The sequence below is a fragment of the Hemiscyllium ocellatum genome, chromosome 11 (assembly GCF_020745735.1).
Source record: "Hemiscyllium ocellatum isolate sHemOce1 chromosome 11, sHemOce1.pat.X.cur, whole genome shotgun sequence".
Taxonomy (NCBI): Eukaryota; Metazoa; Chordata; class Chondrichthyes; order Orectolobiformes; family Hemiscylliidae; genus Hemiscyllium; species Hemiscyllium ocellatum.
This window is the reverse complement of record NC_083411.1, coordinates 100,925,002-100,944,149: the sequence shown is the minus strand read 5'-3', so window position 1 is coordinate 100,944,149 and position 19,148 is coordinate 100,925,002. Positions and strand designations below refer to the sequence as shown.

The 19,148-nt window shown below is 40.7% G+C and overlaps 1 protein-coding gene across 3 annotated transcripts in view; it reads right to left on the bottom strand.

Moving 5' to 3' along the window:
- Nucleotides 1–19,148, bottom strand: part of kif4 (kinesin family member 4) — a 72,583-nt gene that overhangs the window by 8,448 nt on the left and 44,987 nt on the right. For all 3 annotated transcript variants that reach the window (XM_060832760.1, XM_060832758.1, XM_060832761.1), the window contains exons 20-27: nucleotides 17,106–17,216; nucleotides 13,186–13,338; nucleotides 11,791–11,888; nucleotides 10,178–10,307; nucleotides 7,864–8,034; nucleotides 6,835–6,933; nucleotides 6,511–6,588; nucleotides 4,137–4,241 (exon numbers count right to left, since the gene is read on the bottom strand). In XM_060832760.1, the coding sequence (XP_060688743.1) occupies nucleotides 4,137–4,241; nucleotides 6,511–6,588; nucleotides 6,835–6,933; nucleotides 7,864–8,034; nucleotides 10,178–10,307; nucleotides 11,791–11,888; nucleotides 13,186–13,338; nucleotides 17,106–17,216 (945 nt within the window). The remainder of the gene's footprint in view (nucleotides 1–4,136; nucleotides 4,242–6,510; nucleotides 6,589–6,834; nucleotides 6,934–7,863; nucleotides 8,035–10,177; nucleotides 10,308–11,790; nucleotides 11,889–13,185; nucleotides 13,339–17,105; nucleotides 17,217–19,148) is intronic.

Genomic DNA, 19,148 nt, shown 5'->3' with positions numbered 1-19,148 from the left:
TTAACTGGAACCAGACTCCTCAAATATTCTTTAAAAGCAACAGAATCAGTAGCTGGTTAGAAAATTTTACATTATGAATTTCTCATCATTCATGCATAAGGTATATGAATTCTCCACAAACTAAATCCAAGAACCAATGTTGTGCAGAGTAGTAGCTTGGCAATGACTTTGAAAACTAAAGAACTGCAATAGCTTATCCACTTCACCCAACTGGAAAGACGGAGTGAACAGGCACATCATACAATTCAAGCTGAGTTATACGGCACAATTACTTCCAAGAATTAGCATTACTAAGCAGTAAATTAGTACAAATAAATCTTGATTGCTTTTAAACAAAAAAAGGTCACTTGGCAGCACACAACTTGAAACATTGTGTTAAAGCTTTGTCTTGCACAGGCAAGCGTGCTCTTATCCTGGAAGGACAAACCATTTTAAGAGTTTACAGGAACATAGCTGTTTCAGGCTGCTACTATGCAGAAGTGATATTCACCACTAACAGTATACTGCAGTAAAGCCATAGACAACAAAACAAAAAAAAGAGATATTCTGCCAACCTCAAATGGAGTAATGTGGAATATGAATTTCCAGAACAGCGCAATGCTGGGTATGTAGGTTGTGTTCCAAAGGTTTGGAGATTGTGTCAAAGATGGCATGTTTTTGACTGTTCTAGATATGTCTATACTAGCCAACCCATGCTTAAAGAATTGTCTAACAAATTTGATTCTGCAATTGGACTTCTGTTAGATATTCTTACAAGTGGAGTTCCGTTGACAACCAAATTAGGGTCTTGAGCTGGGCTCACATTGCGGTGTATTTGCATGTACTGGATGCTGCAGATTAAAGAGCTGAGCCCTTGCTCTTTACAGCCAGAATATAAATACGTTATTTTGAGTTGAAATGAATACAATGACACAAATTTCATCAGTTCATTTGTCAAGGGGAAAAAAACTTCCTAAATCAGGATCAGCCTGCCTGGTTTAAAAATTTAGCTAAAGCATGGACGTTAATGACCAATCAACATTAATTCTTCATGACATAATTTCTCCCAAAATTCACTTGCCAACCAGTCAGCACTCTCCTCTTAGAGGTGGTGATGTTGGTTTGCAAACTGCACTAGAACAGAACAGTACAGGCCCTTCAGCCTTTGCTGTTGCGCTGACCTGTGAAACCCATCTAACCTACACTATTCCATTTACATCCATATGATCCAATGACCATTTAAATGCCCTTAAAGTTGGCAAGTCTACTACTGTTGCAGGCAGTGCATTCCACACTCTTAACTACTGAGTAAAGAAACTTATGCCAGATGTTCTATATCTAATACCCCTCAATTTAAAGCTATGCCTCCTCGTAAGCATAGGAAAAAAGGATTCACTGTCCACCCTATTTAACTCTGATTACCTTGTATGTCTCAAGTCACCGTTCACCCTTCTCTTCAACGAAAACGAACTCAAGTCCCTCAGCCTCTCCTCACAAGACCTTCCCTCCATACCAGGCAACATGTTAGCAAATCTTCCACATCCTTCCTGTAATGTGGTGACCAGAACTATGTAATATCCCAAGTGCAGCCAGATCAGAGTTTTATACAGCTGCAGCATGACCTAGTGGTTCCAAAACTCAATCCCTCTACCAAATAAAAGCTAACACCATATATCTTAACAATCCTATCAACCTGGGTGGCAACTTTCAGGAATCTATGTACATGGACACAGATCTCTCTGCTCATCTACACTACCAAGAATCTTATTAGCAGCCCAGTGGTCTTTAATCCTGTTGCTCTCTCCAAAGTAAATCACCTCACACTTATCTGCATTAAACGTCATTTGCCACCTCACAGCACAGCTCTGCAGTTCCTCTAACCTACAATATCCTTCTCCACTATCCACAACTCTACCAACTTTAGGGTGATCTGCAAATTTATTAAACCATCCTTCCATGCTGTCATCCAGATAGTCAAAAATGACGAACCAGTAGTGGACCCAAAACAGATCCTTGCAGTATATCACTAGCAATTAAACTCCGGCATGAACATTTCACATCAACCACCACACTGTCTTCTTTCAGCTCGCCAATTTCTGACCAAAATGCCAAATCACCCTCAATTCCACACCTCCATATTTTGTGCAATAGCCTACCACCATGGAGAACCTTAACAAACACTTTACTGAAATCCATATACATCACATCAACTACTTTACCCTTATCCATCTGTTTAGTCACCTTCTCAAAAGAACTCTAAAGGTTTATGAGGCATGACCTACCTTCAAAGAAAACCATGTTGACTATCTCTAATCAGCTTATTCCTTTCGAGAAATCCTATAAATCCTATCTCTCGTAACCTCTTCCAACATCTTGCGCACAAGGGAAGGAAGGCTCACTGGTCTACATCAGGATCGTCTCTACTCCCCTTGAACAGGGAGCAGCAACATTTGCTATCCTCCAGTCTTCTGGCACTATTCCAGTAGACAAAGATCAAATCCAAAGGCTCTGCAATCTCCTCCCTGACTTCCCAGAGAATCCTAGGAATCCTCTCTGGTCCACAGGACTTTTTTTTTTCCACACTTCTCAATTGTTAACAGCTCCTCCTTGTAAACCTCAATCCAATCTAGTCCAGTAACCTGTATCTCAGTAGTCTTCTCTACCACAGTAGAAAAGACACACAAGAAAAAGACGAAAAATATTCATTTAGTGCTTCCCTATCTCCTGACTCCACACAGAACTTCCCACTAATATCCTTGACTAATCCTAGACTAGTCATTCTTTTATTCCTGATGTACCTACAGAAAGCCTTAGGGTTTTCCTTGATCCTATCCACCAATGACTTCTCATGTCCCCTCCTGGATCTTAACTCTTTTAGGTCTTTCCTGGCCAATTTGTAACTCTCAAGCACCCTAATTAAGCCTTCACATCTCATCCTAATATAAGCTGCCTTCTTCCTCTTGACGAGATTCAGCTTCTTTAGTAAAACACAGCTCCCATGCTTCACAACTTCCTCCCTGCCTGACAGGTAGATACTCATCAAGGACGCGCAATAGCTGGTCCTTGAATAAGTTCCACATTTTAATTGTGCCCATCCCCTGTGGTTTCCTTTCCCATTCTATGCATCCTAAATCTTATTCAATTGCATTGTAATTGCCTTTCCCTCAGATGTAACTCTTGCCCTGCGGTATATACCTATCCCCTTCCATCGCATAATAAACATAACCAAATTGTGGTCACTATCATCAAAATGCTCACCTACCTCCAAAATCTAACACCTGGCCAGGTTCATTACCCAGTACCAGATTTAATGTGGCCTCGCCCCTTGTCGGCCTGTCTACATACTGTCAGGAAACCCACCTGCTCACATTGGACAAATTAGGTCTGGTGGGGGAGGAGGGGGAAGAGATTAAAAAAACTGACTTCAAAAATATTTTCTCCCACCGAAAATGTGAAGTCAGTCAATGAAAGCTTAAAAATATATTTTAAACATGCTTTTTTTAAAAAAAAATATATGCTATTACCATTCCCTTTGGCTGTAAAAGGGCAATTCATCTCTTGTTCACCCCAGACTTTCTTTGAATGAAAAGTGTAGGATAATAGTCAGTTATATTTCCAACACATTCCAGCTGTGATCAAGAAAGGTTAGTAATGCCAAGTAGGCAGTAGTTTCTCTCCACAGATGCAGATCCAACTTGCTGAGAGCTTGCATCACTATTATTTCAGATTTTCAACATCCAGAGATCTGTTTATACATTAGACAAGTGGCACTATTTTGCTTTTCTCACAATGCGCGCATCATTGGTTAAGCCAGGACTCATGTGCCAAAGGTGGCAATGGCAAGCTGCCTACCACAGCAGTGTATTGTGGCAAACCCTTCCAAACAATGCTGTGCAGGACAGTGTTCCAGGAGGGTTCTCTTGCTCAGACAGCTGTAGATGCTCAGCTTTAAAGGCAGATAGATTTGAATATTAAAGGAACCAACATGTTATATTTCATTAATTTTTCCTCCCATAGCTGCATAAACCCCAGAGATCAGGGTGCAACAGAGTCCAGAATTGAAAGTCAATTAATCAACCTCAAAGGCACAGCCACACAGCTTAGAGGGAGCAGTCGAAATGTGTCTGAACACTTGATTTAAAAACCTCTTTCCTTACCTTGGGAGGGACATAGTCAAAGGGAGATGATGAAGGTTCTGTCGGGAGGCTCATTAGGTCGCTATCACCGAACTTACTGGTTGTATATTGGAAAAGGTTCAGTTTCTGCAAGGAGTAAACAGCCAAAACTAAAATTTCCATTCCAACATTAATTGCATAAACGGAGGTCGAGTGTTTGCACAGGTTGGGGCACCACTTATTTGATGTCTGTGCAGAATCTGCACAGAAGACACATTTCCCAACAGTAGAAAATTAAATAAATAGGTGACATTTATTGAAAGCAGTGGTGAATTAGAAGGTTAGGAGCTGCACATTTAAAATGTCCTATGTTATGGTGAATCTAAAATGGGTGACAATTGTCTTCTATTCTCAGCCTACAAGTTTAACATACAACTTCAAACTTGGAGGTCCTAAGCATCTGATTATCTTTTATCAGAAAGCCTAGAAAGTGGATAGTTGTCAGACTCCAATGATAATAATGCCATTGATGTGAAGGAGAGATGGTTAGATTCTGTATTGAGAGTCATTGCCTAGCACTTTTGGCAATGTTAATTCACTCTTATTGGCCCAAGCCTGGAAACTGCCCAGGTATTGCAGTATATGGACACAGGTACTCTCAGTAGGAGCAGAATATGGCTGGAACAACTTGTCTAAGGGTACTGATAACCCCAAGGCTAAGCCTTCAGTACAATAATTGGATCATCATACATAGAGTGCTAAGAGAGCATACTAGGATTATGACCCAGTGATAGTTCAAAGTTAGAATGATGCAGCTTGAAGTGGGGGGGGGGGGGGGGGGAAAGGCGGGGAAGAGAGTGGAGAAGAGAGCTGAGGGGTTTGCAGATGCTGCTGCCTCTACACATCTGCTACCCTGCTTGGCTGCGTGGGTAATAGAGGATGCCAAAAAAATGCCTTAAATGAGTGAATCACTGCAGTGTATCATCGAGATGGCACAAGCTGTTGCATGGAGAGTCAGTAGTGAAGGATGTGAATTATAAAAAGGTGGAGAAGCTTGGGCCAATAACTTTCCCTGGATAGTATCAAGTCTGTGTTGGCAGCACTGAATTTATTCAAGCAAATCAGGAATGTGGTGAAACAAAGATGAAACAGATGAGTTACTTACTGCAGAGTTTCTACCTTTTGATCTACTCTTGTAGTGATAATACTTACATAATTGATTCAGTTTAATTTCTGCTTGATGGCAACCAACAAAAAAAAACCATTGAAATCCAGAAGGGAATGGTTAGATTGTCATGGAAGTTGATGTGAAGAGGGGCAGGGGCATGTTCTGAGCATATGACAATTTATGTTGTAATGAAAATGAAATGCATTTTGTAATCTCTGGTATGTACTTAAATATCATTTGGTTTTTGGCCAGTCAAGAATATTACCTTCTAATCACAATCCAACTCAAAGACTCAGTAATAGAATTTTGTAGTCCAGAGGGCATTCAACCCATTGGTTGGTGTGCTGGCTCCCAAAAGAGCTACCAACTAGTTCCACTCTTCAGCCCTCTAATTCAGCACTGAAGAACGTATATCCAGCTTTCCTCTGAAGCCTCTTTGAACCCAGCTCCACCACTCTTGCAGGCTTTGCATTTCAAATCCGAACAACGGAATAAAGTAGTTTCTCCTCATCTTGCTCCTTGCTGTTGCTGACAATCTTGAAATTGTGACCTCTAGTTACTGACAGTCTAACTAGTGAAAACAGAATTTCTTTGCCCCGTCAAAATACCTCAAAAAGGTCACCTCTTAATCTTCTCTGCTTCAAGGAAAATAAATCTAATCTGATACCTGGAATGAAGGACTTCAGAGACAAGGAGTAGTTATTCTAGTAAATCTTTTGCACTCACCAGGGTTTACCTTCTTTAAATAAGGAAACCAAGAGGTTTCAACAGTACTCTAGGAAGGAGGCAATGTCATGTTGCCACATTACAAATCGTAACTTGAAAATAAATGTACAGAGGAACTTCGATTATCCGAAGGATAAGAGCAGGGAGTATTTCGTTCGGTTAAATAGAATGCCAGATAACATGTAGCCAAAACATCAGGACTGTGCAATCTTGTTCAGATAATCGACTGCTAGATAATTGAAATTCCTCTTATTTTCATATCTATTTCTGTCCACGCTAGACAAAAGAATAGAACTGCAGGTGCTGGAAATCAAACAAAAACAGATTGCTAAAAGCTCAGATCTGGCAGCATCTGCAAAAACAAATAAGAGTTAACATTTGCGTTCAGTTCTGAAGGAGGATGACAGCACCAGAAACATTAACCCTGCTTTCTCTCCACATATGCTGCCAACCTGAGTTTTTCCAGCAATTTCTGATTTAGTTTCTCTCTTCTCTAGATTACTACATTCAGTATTTACACACCTGCTTAAAAGTCTCATTCTCTTCCATCAGCTGTTGATTCCTTTCACACAGTTCTTTCATCTTTTTGATTTCTTCATCCTGTCAAATTGTAAAAAAAGTTTAAAATTCAAAACATCAACTCAAATGGAAACACTTATTCCACAACAGTTTCCTTCTCCACCATAATTCCGAACAAGTCATTAAAATGTTGACCACCACGTTGAAGATGGCAGTACAAGCGAGTACTGGTTCATAATATAATGAGGTAAACCTGTGAAAAAGATAGCACACATGCATGAAAATCAGGATGATTTGAATGAAAAAGTTTTACTTTGAAAGACCTACTTGGAATTTCAGCCTTTCCACAAGCTGGGACTCTTGATCAGGAGCTGACTCCTTTTGTAGATTAGAACTTTGTTGCAACTGGCTGAGCAGATAAAGCACCTAGGGAGCAATCGGAATCAGTAAAAAGCACTAATGCAAGTTTTAAATAGGCATCAATTCATCTTAGGTCATCCAAATATTAAAATTAAGATTCTGGTCAATTCATTTTTTTTGGTTGTTTAGTCAGAAGAATGTTCCCATTCAACTACTGTGAACTGGAGGAAATGCATCGGAGAGATTTAATGGTGGTCAACATTATTCTTGCACTCCTCCCTCACCCGAATAAAAAAATGCAGAGGATTCAGATCAAGAGATAACAAATTTGAAGATAAATTAGGAACTTAGGCCCTTGAAATTGTATCATTTGAATTCAGTGTTGAAAATATGCAAATTTATCTACCTAACATTCTAAGGGGTAGTTCAATGCAAAAGCAAAATGTTACAATTTAAGAGTGGTAGAAGAGATGACTTGGATTCCAGACTCTAGTGTTTTGCAAAGTAATGTTGCTGTTAAAAAAGGTCAAGTTACCATAGGTGAGGAAAAACAAAATTCACATGGAAGCTTGCAAAACAAATGAGGATTTTTCAATGTTTACTGCCTGTCCTCAATTGCCCCAGACATGGAGTAATCTTAGATTACTGCAGTTCATATTATGTGGTATATCTATAATATTGATCAGGAGGAAATTTCAGAATATTGACCCAGTGAAGGAATGATGACACAGCTCCAAGTTAGGATGGCATGTGCCCTCATGAAGGGTGGGGGAGTTTGCAGCTAACCAAGTGCATACACTTCTGGGTGCATTTGCTTTCGAAGTGATTGGCACTGGTTGGAATGGGTTTTTGAAAAAGGTGATTTAGCAAGTCGCTGCAGTAGATTTTACATATAACTACACAATATTTAAGATGGCAAACAGGATGGTAAGAAAAAAGCTAAACACAAGTTCAGGAAAAATAAAACTGAAACTGTTAGAATGATATGTTGTTAACCTTATCCTGGTGTCGCTGTTCTTGATCTAGCAGCTGTTGCTGATGGTCAGTCTCCATTTCAGCAATTCGTGTTTGTTCTTCAATTACTGTCTTCTGTAACTCTGCACTGTCAGTTTTTGCCTGATTGAATTCACTCTCCAGTTTACTATAAGATACTTTACTTGATACCAGCTTTAAGAAAGAAAAATAATGTTATGTTTCCCCCATTAAAGAATAAAAAGGAATCACTAGCTGCAATTGCAACAAGTGCAAGATTAAAGCAACCTTTTGCACCATTTTGGTGACTTTAAAAATAAGCTCATTCAGAATTATCAAGCTAGCTCACACAAAATTCAAAAAGTGCAAAAGATTCAGGAACAGATTATTTCATCCAATGGGTGAGAGATTCAGCTATTTGTACCCACATGCACAGCAAGATCCCTGCTCCTGGCAGAAAGAGCCAAGACATTAGTTACATTAACAAACTCATGTTGCAGAAAGCCAGACACCCAAGAATGAACAAGATTGGCAGGCTGCTTGCTCTGCACCTGCTAAATATGGGACAGTATCATAAAATTGATATGACATAATGAGCAAAGTTGAGGTGCAAATCCTTTAAGTATACTCAAAAGCAAACTCAGCCTGTCAGTGGATGCAGAAAACAGAAGCTAGACCCCTTATGTACAAATATAAGTAGTTCATTTCAGGAAGAGCTTCAGTATGACATTTTGACTTTTCCAATACAAAATGCACTGTCCTTCCAGTCAGAAATTTACTTGAACTTTTGATTTTACAAAATACTAATTATGGCAAGCAGGAATAGCAGAGTCAAATTTCATTAATTCCTTACCACTCCCATTAGGACAGCTACACCAGCACCATTCCCCACCTTCTCCTCCACTACATCAATGACTATCAGTGCCACCTCATACTCCCATGGAGGCTGAAGAGTTCATTAAATTCACCAACACCTTCTATCCTGACCTCAAAATTCACCTGAAAAATTTGTTGCTGGAAAAGCGCAGCAGGTCTGCCCGAACGTCGATTCTCCTGCTCCTTGGATGCTGCCTGACTTGCTGCACTTTTCCAGCAACACATTTTTCAGCTCTGATCTCCAGCATCTGCAGTCCTCACTTTCTCCTCAAATTCACCTGGACCATCTCAGACACCTACCTCCTCTTCCTGAAACTCTCTCGCTCTGGTGACCAAACTACAGATACCTACTGCAAACCCACCAATTCCCACAGCTACCTGGACTACAACTCCTCTGACCCTGCCTCCTATAAAACTGCTATCCCTTATTCCCATTTCCTCCACTGAACCTGCTCCCAAGATGATCAATTCTACCAAACATCACAGGTGGCCTCCTTCAAAGACCACAATTTCTCTTCCCATATGGTGGACGATGCCCACTACTGCATCTCCACACTTGAACCTCATCCCTCTAATTGTAACAAGGACAGAACCTCCCAGTCCTCACCTTCCACCCCACCAACCTCTGCATAAATCACATCATCCTCCACCACTTCTGCCACCTACAAACAGGCCCCACCCACCAGGGATACATTTCCTTCCCCACCTCACTTGTGTTTCTGAGAGACCATTCCCTCGTCAGATTCACACCCATACCAGCCTACACCCGATATCCTCTCCTGCCAAGGTAGTGCAAAACATGTATCCACACCACCCTCCCCCCACCCCAGTCCAAGGCCCCAAAGGATCCTTCCACATCCAACAGAAATTTACTTGTACTTCCACATACACCATTTACTGTATTCATTGCATCCAATGTGGTCTCCTCTACATAGGGAAGACATGGCGCCAACTTGCAGATCATTTCCGAGAACATCTCTGGGACACATGCACCAACCAAGCCCACTGTCCTGTGGCCGAGAACACCAACTCCCCCTCCTCAAAGGACATGCAGGTCCTGGGCCTCCTCCGTCACCAAACCCTAACCACCTGACACCCGGAGGAAGAACGCCTTATCTTCCGCCTTGGAATCCTGCAACCACACAGGATCAGTGTGGATTTCACCAGTTTCATCATTCCCATATCCCCCACCTTACCCCAGTCCCAAGACTCCAACTCAGCACTGCCCTCTTGACCTGCCCATTTTCCTTCCCACCCTCCTGACTTATCACCTTTAACCTCCCCAACCTTTATTTACCACATTCCCAGTTACCTTTCCCCTAGCCTGACCCCCTCCCATTTATCTCAGACCCCCAGCTCACAAGCCTCATTCCTATTGAAGGGTTGATTCTCAAAAACGTTGATTCTCCTGGTCCTTGGATGCTGCCTAAGCTGTACTTCTCCATCACCACACAACACTTACCTCTCCCATTAGCCATTTTAGCCCACATTTAGCCTCTACAATAGTAGCAATTGTTTCCCAACGATGCTTCAACCTTTCCTCATTGTCTGCATCCATCAATTTCTGTTGAAGGTCAGCAATTTGAGCACTCCTGGAAATGAGACAAGTGAATATACAAGAATTGTTCTGCATAGTCATTCAAGCCAAAACAAAAGAAAAGCTCTAATAAGCCAACAACGAAAAAACCCTCAGACCCAAACTACAACGCTGGCACAAGGAGAAGAACTAGCTTTGTTTCACATTTAATTTGGATTATACAAATTCTTAAAGTTTCCCTCAAATGATTTAGTTTCAAGACGACAAAGATTACAAAACTCCAGATGGTGCAATATGAAAAACTAAAATCAGGAACTGTGGTTTTTAAAAATTTTTTAAAAAGGTAGCATTACTGACAGTACATCTTGATCCAAAACCCCAAACGTTTTCATGTCAAAAATATTAGTTAGCAGACTGTGTAACTGGTACCAAGAGCAAACTGTCAACTGGATGCACGATTATGCAAAATCTGGCTCCTCAAAAGCAGCACTATGCACAGTAATTGAAGCAGTGCCGAACTAGTGCAAAAAAAATTGACAACTTTGTTTCCAAATTAAGTATTTACACATCCCTGCTAGAATACAAACTCCATTAACAATACTCGTATTGGGCATTAAAACTTAGGCTGTATGTTGATTCCACAAGGTGTTACTTGTAACTAACCTGTACCAAAACATTCAAGGTAGCAAGGTTATGTAATTCTTTGATTTGAACTTAAGGAGCAGCAAGTGGCCCAAGAGGCTTTTCCCTCATTTCAAAGAGCACTTTGAACAGTCAAGATACCAGAATATGACATTGATACATAGGCATTATTTTGACTACAGACAGGCCAGAAAATCATTTGTTGTGAAAAAATTCGAAAAACTTAGATATAGACCATCAGGAAAACAAAGACCACTCAAAAAACTGCATAACTTACATTGCTGATCTAGGCTTGCTCAATGAACACAGCTAACTTTTCCCTAACCAAAAAAGCAGCAACAAGAATTCTGCTGACAATGGACTAGGTGGAAATGTTGGAAGGGTTTCAAAGTAATTATGTTTTAGTTATTTTATTATACAATGACAAAATACAAAAAGGCATTCTAACTAGAAAACAAGAAAAATCTTTAAGTCTTTGCAACTTCATTTCTCCCTTCTGCCTTCATCACTGCCCCTCCAAGAACAAGCTACAAGATAGTTAACAAGAAGATCATCAAATTACCCACAAACTTAAATATATATTATGGATGCTACAAGAACTTAAATAGAATAAATGCAATCTTATTCTGTACTCTATGAATTAACAGAACTTTAAAGAAATATTGACATTTTAATTAAAATTCCAAGAACTGTGGATGCTGCAAATCAAATTGCTGGAAAAGCTCAGCAGATCTGACAGCATCTGCTGAGAGAAATCAGCATTAGCATTTGGATCTGGTGATTCTTCCTCAGAACATTGACATTTTAAACATGGCTCAAGAAAACACAAGTGAAGCAGAAGTCAAAACCATGCCAAGTGCAATTCTCTGAACGAACACTATTCCTTCCACAGTTACCTGAGTTCTATTTCTGTCTCGACACTTTCAATCTGCTTGTTTATAGATGGGTCCTGTTCAGTGGCTTTCATTAACTCAGTCAATGTAAAAGTTCGACGCTGCAGAGAAACAAAAAGTTACTTTGAAGGAGGACTGAGGAAGAAATCAAGTTTAACGAAGGAACAGTCATCAATTACAGCCAATACTTATTTTCTCCACAGTACAGAATTTAAGATAGAAGTAGAAAATATTGTAAGTGTATTGAAGGTCTTAAAGTATTCAGCAAGTGGCAAGAAATGATAAACAGTACTGAAAAACTTAGCAAATTAATACTCCCATCTTTAAATAATCTGAAGGGTTGACTTATTGCTTGCAGAAATAATGTTGGATTTGGACACAAAACTAAAATCATGACTGGAATATTCTGTCCCCAGAGATGACAAGTTTGAAGGGAGAAAGGGTGATGGCATACTCAAAAACTACCAGCTTTTAGACTCCAGTTGTGGGGAACACAGGCCATGATTAACCTTCCCACCTCGCCACACCGTTAACTAAGGCCCTTAAAATGACCAACTGAAAAAAGATAATTGAAGGGCCTCAGCCAGGAGACCACAAGATACAATAGTAGAATTAAGCCATTCAGCCAATTGCATCTGCTCTCCCATTTGATCATGGCTGATGACTGTAGTTGCCTCAAGCTCCCCTTAGTATGTTCCTTCTTTGGGAAGAATTTCTGCTGTGCTTCCCAGATTAGCCATGGAAATTCCTACTATTGCTGAACAATTGTCTTTCCTTCCTTGAAAGGTCAGCATTCCTGGGAATTAATTAAGCTGATGATGCATCTATTTCTATGCAGGGCACACGAGATGTCACTGTGGGAGTGAGGTTCTTTAAAGAAAACAAAGGCTAATGAAGGGCTGGACATCAGGCAGAGATGAGCTTGCCAGGTGCTATTCCGACTCCCTGTACCTGCAACTCAAACCCTAGGGAAATGTTGGAATGGGTTCTATCCTGGGATCTGAGAAGCCACGAACTCTGGGGTGTTTTTCCCTCGCAGCTTTCCATGCTTCAGAACTTTGCAAGGCCTACGAGCACCAGATCGCTGGCCAACGCTAATTGGAATTTCTAACCGCAGGGCTTGGATTCCTGTGACTGATTCTTGTTCAGCAAGCCTTCCCTGTGACAGCAACAAAAAAGGTCTCTTCAAAATTGTCCAAGTAGCATACAAGAACCCAGCTACCTCCACAAGATTTCTCCCAAAATGTTCTAAAAAGGCTGTTATTTTATGCCTTTGCGATCTTAAAATTACTGAAGGCTCCTGGACCTAGTCAAAAGTTAAGGAAGTAGCCAAACACCAGGTGGTGTCTCCGAAATAAAAATTGGCTTAGCCTTTGTGAAAGATTGGTGAAGACTTACCCGGAGTTTGGGTGGTGGATGGTGGGCTTCTTTCTTCCCTACTAGGGAAGACAACTCACGTGCTAATATCTTCCGGTCATCCAGTAGGGAGTTCAAGTGACGACGAGCTTCCTCTATACTTACAAGTACTTCCAATTCATTGACTAGCCAACTCTGCCAGAGGTACAAGACAACAATTAAAGGAGTATTCTCTACATTAAGCATGCATCAAATGGAGTGGTCATACAGTGCACTGATCAAGAAAGGAATAGAAAACTAAAATTAATTAATTCGTAGAATAAGTGGCAGACACAGATAGTAACATTGAGTCAGAGGAGGAGTTCTTCAGAACTGGTTCAGACCACAGTTGCTTACTACTTTGCTCTTCCAACAGTTAAATGATCAAAGATATTAGGAAATGTGAAGCCGGGGAAAAACAACAGTGGCAATGTTTCTGGATAATAAATGCACCACAACATCTGCAACTTCAGTGATGGAATTCAAGTTAAAATAATACGTTTGGCTAGTCTCCCATTACAATCAAGTTATGAATCCTTACAACATTCTGTGTAAATTAAAAATCCTCAGACAAATCTTTGGCATCCTTATCTGGTTTACACTACACTGATTCGTAGTGCTATCGATAGCTGGTCGTGTCATTTCGTGGCTAGTTAGTTAGTGTTCATGGATACGGATCATTAGCTGTCTTCCTGTTTGTCCTATGTAGTGTTTTGTGCAGTCCTTGCATGGGATTTTGTACACTACGTTGGTTTTGCTCACGCTGGGTATTGGGTCCTTTGTCCTGGTGAGTTGTTGTCTGAGAGTGGCTATTGGTTTGTGTGCTGTTGAGAGTCCTAATGGTCATAGTAGTCTGGCTGTCAGTTCAGAAATGTTTTTGATATATGATAACGTGGCTAGTCCTTTGGGTTGTGGCATGTCCTCTTTCCGTTGTCTTTCCCTTAGGCATCGGTTGATGAAATTGTGCGGGTATCCGTTTTTGGCGAATACATTGTATAGGTGTTCTTTTTTGCAGTTCTGGTGTACTGCAGTGTGTTGTGGCTCTTTTGAACAGTGTCTTGATGCAACTTCTTGTGTGTGTTGGGGTGGTTGCTTTCGTAGTTTGGACTTGGTCTGTGTGTGTGGCTTTCCTGTATACCTTTGTGGTGAATTCTCGGTTCGGTGTTCTCTGTACCATCACATCTAGGAATGAGTGTTGGTGATCCTTTTCTTCCTCTCTCGTGAATCTGATTCCTGTGAGTGTGGCGTTGATGATCCAGTGTGTGTGTTCTGTATTTGTATTTTTAATGATTACAAAGTTGTCACCCACATATCTGACCCAGAGTTTGGGCTAAATTTGCAGTAAGACTGCTTGTTCTAATCTTTGCATTACAGCTTCAGCTAGGAGTCCAGAAACAATGGACTGACAGAAGAGACACCAAACAGTGAGACAAAAGTATTGTACCCCTGATAAGGAAAAGACAAACACAACCTCAACACCAAGGAGAGGGAAGCACTAAAAGCGCTAAGAAATGATAAGAACATAATCATGTTACCAGCAGACAACGGCCATCCTGGACAAAGGAGAGTACATCCAGAAAGCGCAAAACTACTTGCAGATTTAACCCCACCCCACAGCTCACCAATAGGATAAACAACACATTAAAGGAACCTGCGAAAAAAAAATGGACAGATAACCAGGTTTGACCTACAGAGAATGAAACCTGAAAACACCACCACTCCAGATTCTATGGACTACCTAAAGTGCACAAACCAGACAACCCACTCAGACCCATCATATCGCTACCAGGGACACCATCACACAAACTGGCTAAAGAACTACAACAGAAACATTTGATCAGCGGATACAGACAGACAGACAGACGGAGTCAACACAGGAATTCTTGGACATAAATCAGAAATATATACAGACAAGGAAGAAACTATGGTCTCATTCAATGTAACGGCACAGTTCAACTTCTATCGACAAAATCCTAGCCAGAGAAAGAATAGCCAGCCTGCTGGACATACAGAACAGACAACAAGATGGGGAACCTATCAACAAAGACGGCATCCTCAAACTACTGGACCTGTGCCTCAACACACTTCACATTCAACAACCAAATACATAAATCAATGGCACACCCATGGGCTCACCCATCTCTACACTCATAGCGGAAGCTATAATGCAAAGATTAGAACAAAGTCTTACCGCAAATTCAACCCAAACTCTGGGTCAGATATGTGGATGACACCTTTGTAATCATTAAAAACTCAAATAGAAAACACACACTGGATCATCAACGCCACACTCACAGGAATCCGCTTCATGAGAGGAAGAAAAGGACAACCAACTCCCATTCCTAGACGTGATGGTACAGAGAACACCGAACGGAGAATTCACCACAAAGGTATACAGGAAAGCCACACACACAGACCAAGACGAAAGCAACCACCCCAACACACACAAAAGAAGTTGCTTCAAGACACTGTTCAAAAGGGCCACAGCACACTGCAGCACACCAGAACTGCAAAAAACAAGGAAGAACAACACCTCTACAAAGGTATTCGCCAAAAATGGATACCCCCGCAATTTCATCAACAGATGCCTAAGGGAAAGACAACGGAATGAGGACATGTCACAACCCAAAGGACTAGCCATATTACCATACATCAAGAACATTTCTGAACTGACAGCCAGACTACTGTGACCACTAAGACTCATAACAGCACACAACCCAACAGCCACTCTCAGATAACTCACCAGGACAAAAGGACCCAATACCCAGCATGAGCAAAACCAACGTAGTGTAGAAAATCCCATGTGAGAAAGTGAGGACTGAAGATCAGAGCTGAAAAATGTGTTGCTGGAAAAGCGCAGCAGGTCAGGCAGCATCCAAGGAGCAGGAGAATCCTGAAGGGCTTATGCCTGAAATGTCGATTCTCCTGTTCCTTGGATGCTGCCTGACCTGCTGCGCTTTTCCAGCAACACATTTTCAGCTCTATACACCCACAGCAAATTACTTGACAAATGAACACATTTATAGACAATGATGCTGTCCTTCTGATAGCTACATGTTCATTTACACCAGGACAGTTAGCTGTAACCTAGGATACAACAATTCAATTCAGAAGTGGTAATGCAATTCAGTTGGTTTAAAAACAGTTCTGAAACACAGTTTGCAGACAAATGGGATATATTTAGCAACTCGAAACTGGGCAAATGTAATGCAATCTCCCTCGCTCTATCAAACCAGGGGGATCAACTCCAAGGAAGTGTTAGAGGCATGCCAACAGCAGAGATCCAAAACTGAGCAAGCAACTTAGGAAACCAACACAAGTCAACTTGCTTGCCAAACATCACAAATACTAAAATGAGAGATGGAGCCAAATAATTTAAGAACTAACAGATCAGATTTAAACTTTGCTGTTGTCACACCCAGCTGTGAATGAAGGATGACAATTATACAACTCACTGTTGAGAAAGAAGAGAAAGGAGGAAAGAGTGCAAACTTGAAAATTCTGTGATCTAGAAGGCTAGTGGATGCTGGGAATACCACCACTTGCAAGTAACTCTCCATCGCACACCACATTGGACTTAATTCTTTGTTGATATTAGGTCACAAATCATAGAATACCCTTCATAATAGCACAGAGAATTTCTACATTAAAAAGGACTTAGCAGGACAAGAACATAGCTCACCACTAACATCAGGAATATTAGGACCTAAACATCAATACTCATCCCATGAACTATACAAACCTCTGCCATTTCCACCTTCTCCATGAGGATTTCCCTCCACCCCTGCAGCCAAGGAATCAATACTTTTTACATACTATATTTTTATAAAAAGGGGTAAATTTAGTCATGTTTTAAAAGCAGAAAGTAATCTCAATCCAGACAATTCCTCCTTATAACATTATAATTCTGTGAATTATTGCACCTGTACTCGAGCAGCGGTCCCTTCCATTCCTCTGTTCGATTCCTTGCGTTTCTCAGCAGCATCCTTCTGCCTTTGAAGAGCATCACGCAAACGCTTGTTAGCGGCAGCAGCCTATCAGGAGTAAAATAAAAGGAAGCCACAGTAAATTATTTGAAATAAAATTTAAAAACCTACAGTGGAATCATTGAGGGGCAAGATTTGAAGATCCTCAACAAAATCCAGAATTTACCTAAAGTTGGCAAATTCCAGAGAAAACAATTCTTTATTGCTGAGTTCTATATACTTCTGAACCCTGATTTGGTAACTTCTATTGTTTCCTGAAGGAGAGGACTAAACAGTCGAACATCTTGGCCTAGAAATTAAATTAAAAGGTGCAGAGCACACCAAACAGAATACCCAGCAAGGATTGAGTTAATGTTGAATTTAACCTCTGGATTCCAATTCTTTACACAACAGTTACATAGAACTTTACAGTGCAGTATAGGCCCTTTGACCCTCGTTATGTCAATCTGTGAAACCAATCTGATGCCATCTAACCTACACTATTCCATCATCATCCATTTGCTTATCCAATGACAGTTTAAAAGCCCTTAAAGTTGGCGAGTTTATTACTGTTGCAGACAAGGTGTTCCATGCCCTTACTACAGAGTAAGAAGCTACCTCTGACCTATAATCGATCACTCCTCAACTTAAAGTTATGTCCCCTTGTGCTAGCCATCACCATTCGAGGAAAAAAGGCTCACTGTCCACCACATCTAATCCTCTGATCATGTCGGAGTCTATTAAGTCACCTCAACCTCATCCTTTCCAACAAAAACAGCCTCTAGTCCCTCAGCCTTTCCTCGTTATACCTTCCCTCGATACCAGGCAACATCCTAGTAAATTTCCTCTGCACCCTTTCTAATGCTTTTACATCCTTCCCATAATGCAGCAACCAGAACAGTATGCAATACTCCAAGTGCAGCTGCACTGGAGTTTTGTACAGCTGCATGAAAAAATTGACTAAAGTTGAGTTACACTGTGGGCTGAGCACAAAGTTATGCATTTAAAAGCTTCACCATTCACAATCCCTGACTGCTTGCAGTGGAGAGTCAACATGAAAGCATTTACTCTATATCAGTGCATCCCAACTTTTATTGTGACTGCAGCCTTTGTGATCCATATTGAAGGGTAGGAGCATTGCTGTTGGATAGAAGGGTCTAAACTACAGTTTTAAAAAAAGCTCACCTTTTGGTAGCTTTTATTGCAACAAGAATCGGATCTCAAAGTACCATAGGTTATGCTCACCCTTGGGATAGAAAATGTAAGAATTTAGAGACACCTAACAGAAGTTAGCACTCAGTCCAAGCTCAGAGGCAGTAATAACTACCATGTAGCTGGAAACCCAAAATCTGGCCTGTGGTGTAGTGACCCACAAGTTGGGAAGCCCTGATCTAGAGACAGATGGTAGCCATCATAAGCTCACATTTCATATAATTTCACACTATTACAGGCTATATTCCTCCCTGTTCAACAATTTAGAAAACTTATAACGCAAGAGAAAAAAAGGTCCAAATATATTTTCAGATATTTAATTTTAAAGCTTACTGGACTTGGAAACAATGAATTGGAATCAGAGGACAACCACTCTACATAAAACATTTTATTTTAAGCTTGCATACTTTGAATAAAACTGAGGAAGAGAAAAATGAAAATTAACTTAAATGTGCCTCATCATCTGCACATCTCAATGCTTTACAATCAAATTACTCATTTTTGACAACACTCCATACTCTACAGATAAATGCAGTGGACAATTGACAGGGCAACAAAGTGATCAGCTAAACTGTTCCAAATGCTGTAGGTTGAGAGACAGATACCAGTCAGAGCACAAACCTTCCATCCGTTAAAAGACCTGATGTATGAAGACAAATCAAGCATCCTCCAAATGCCTCAAGAAAAAAGGAATGTAACATTTACTACACATACCCTGGAGGCAGGATGAAACTACACCAGCTAACTTGGTGTTACTGACCAAAAGTAATTTAATAGTATTAGTCTTCT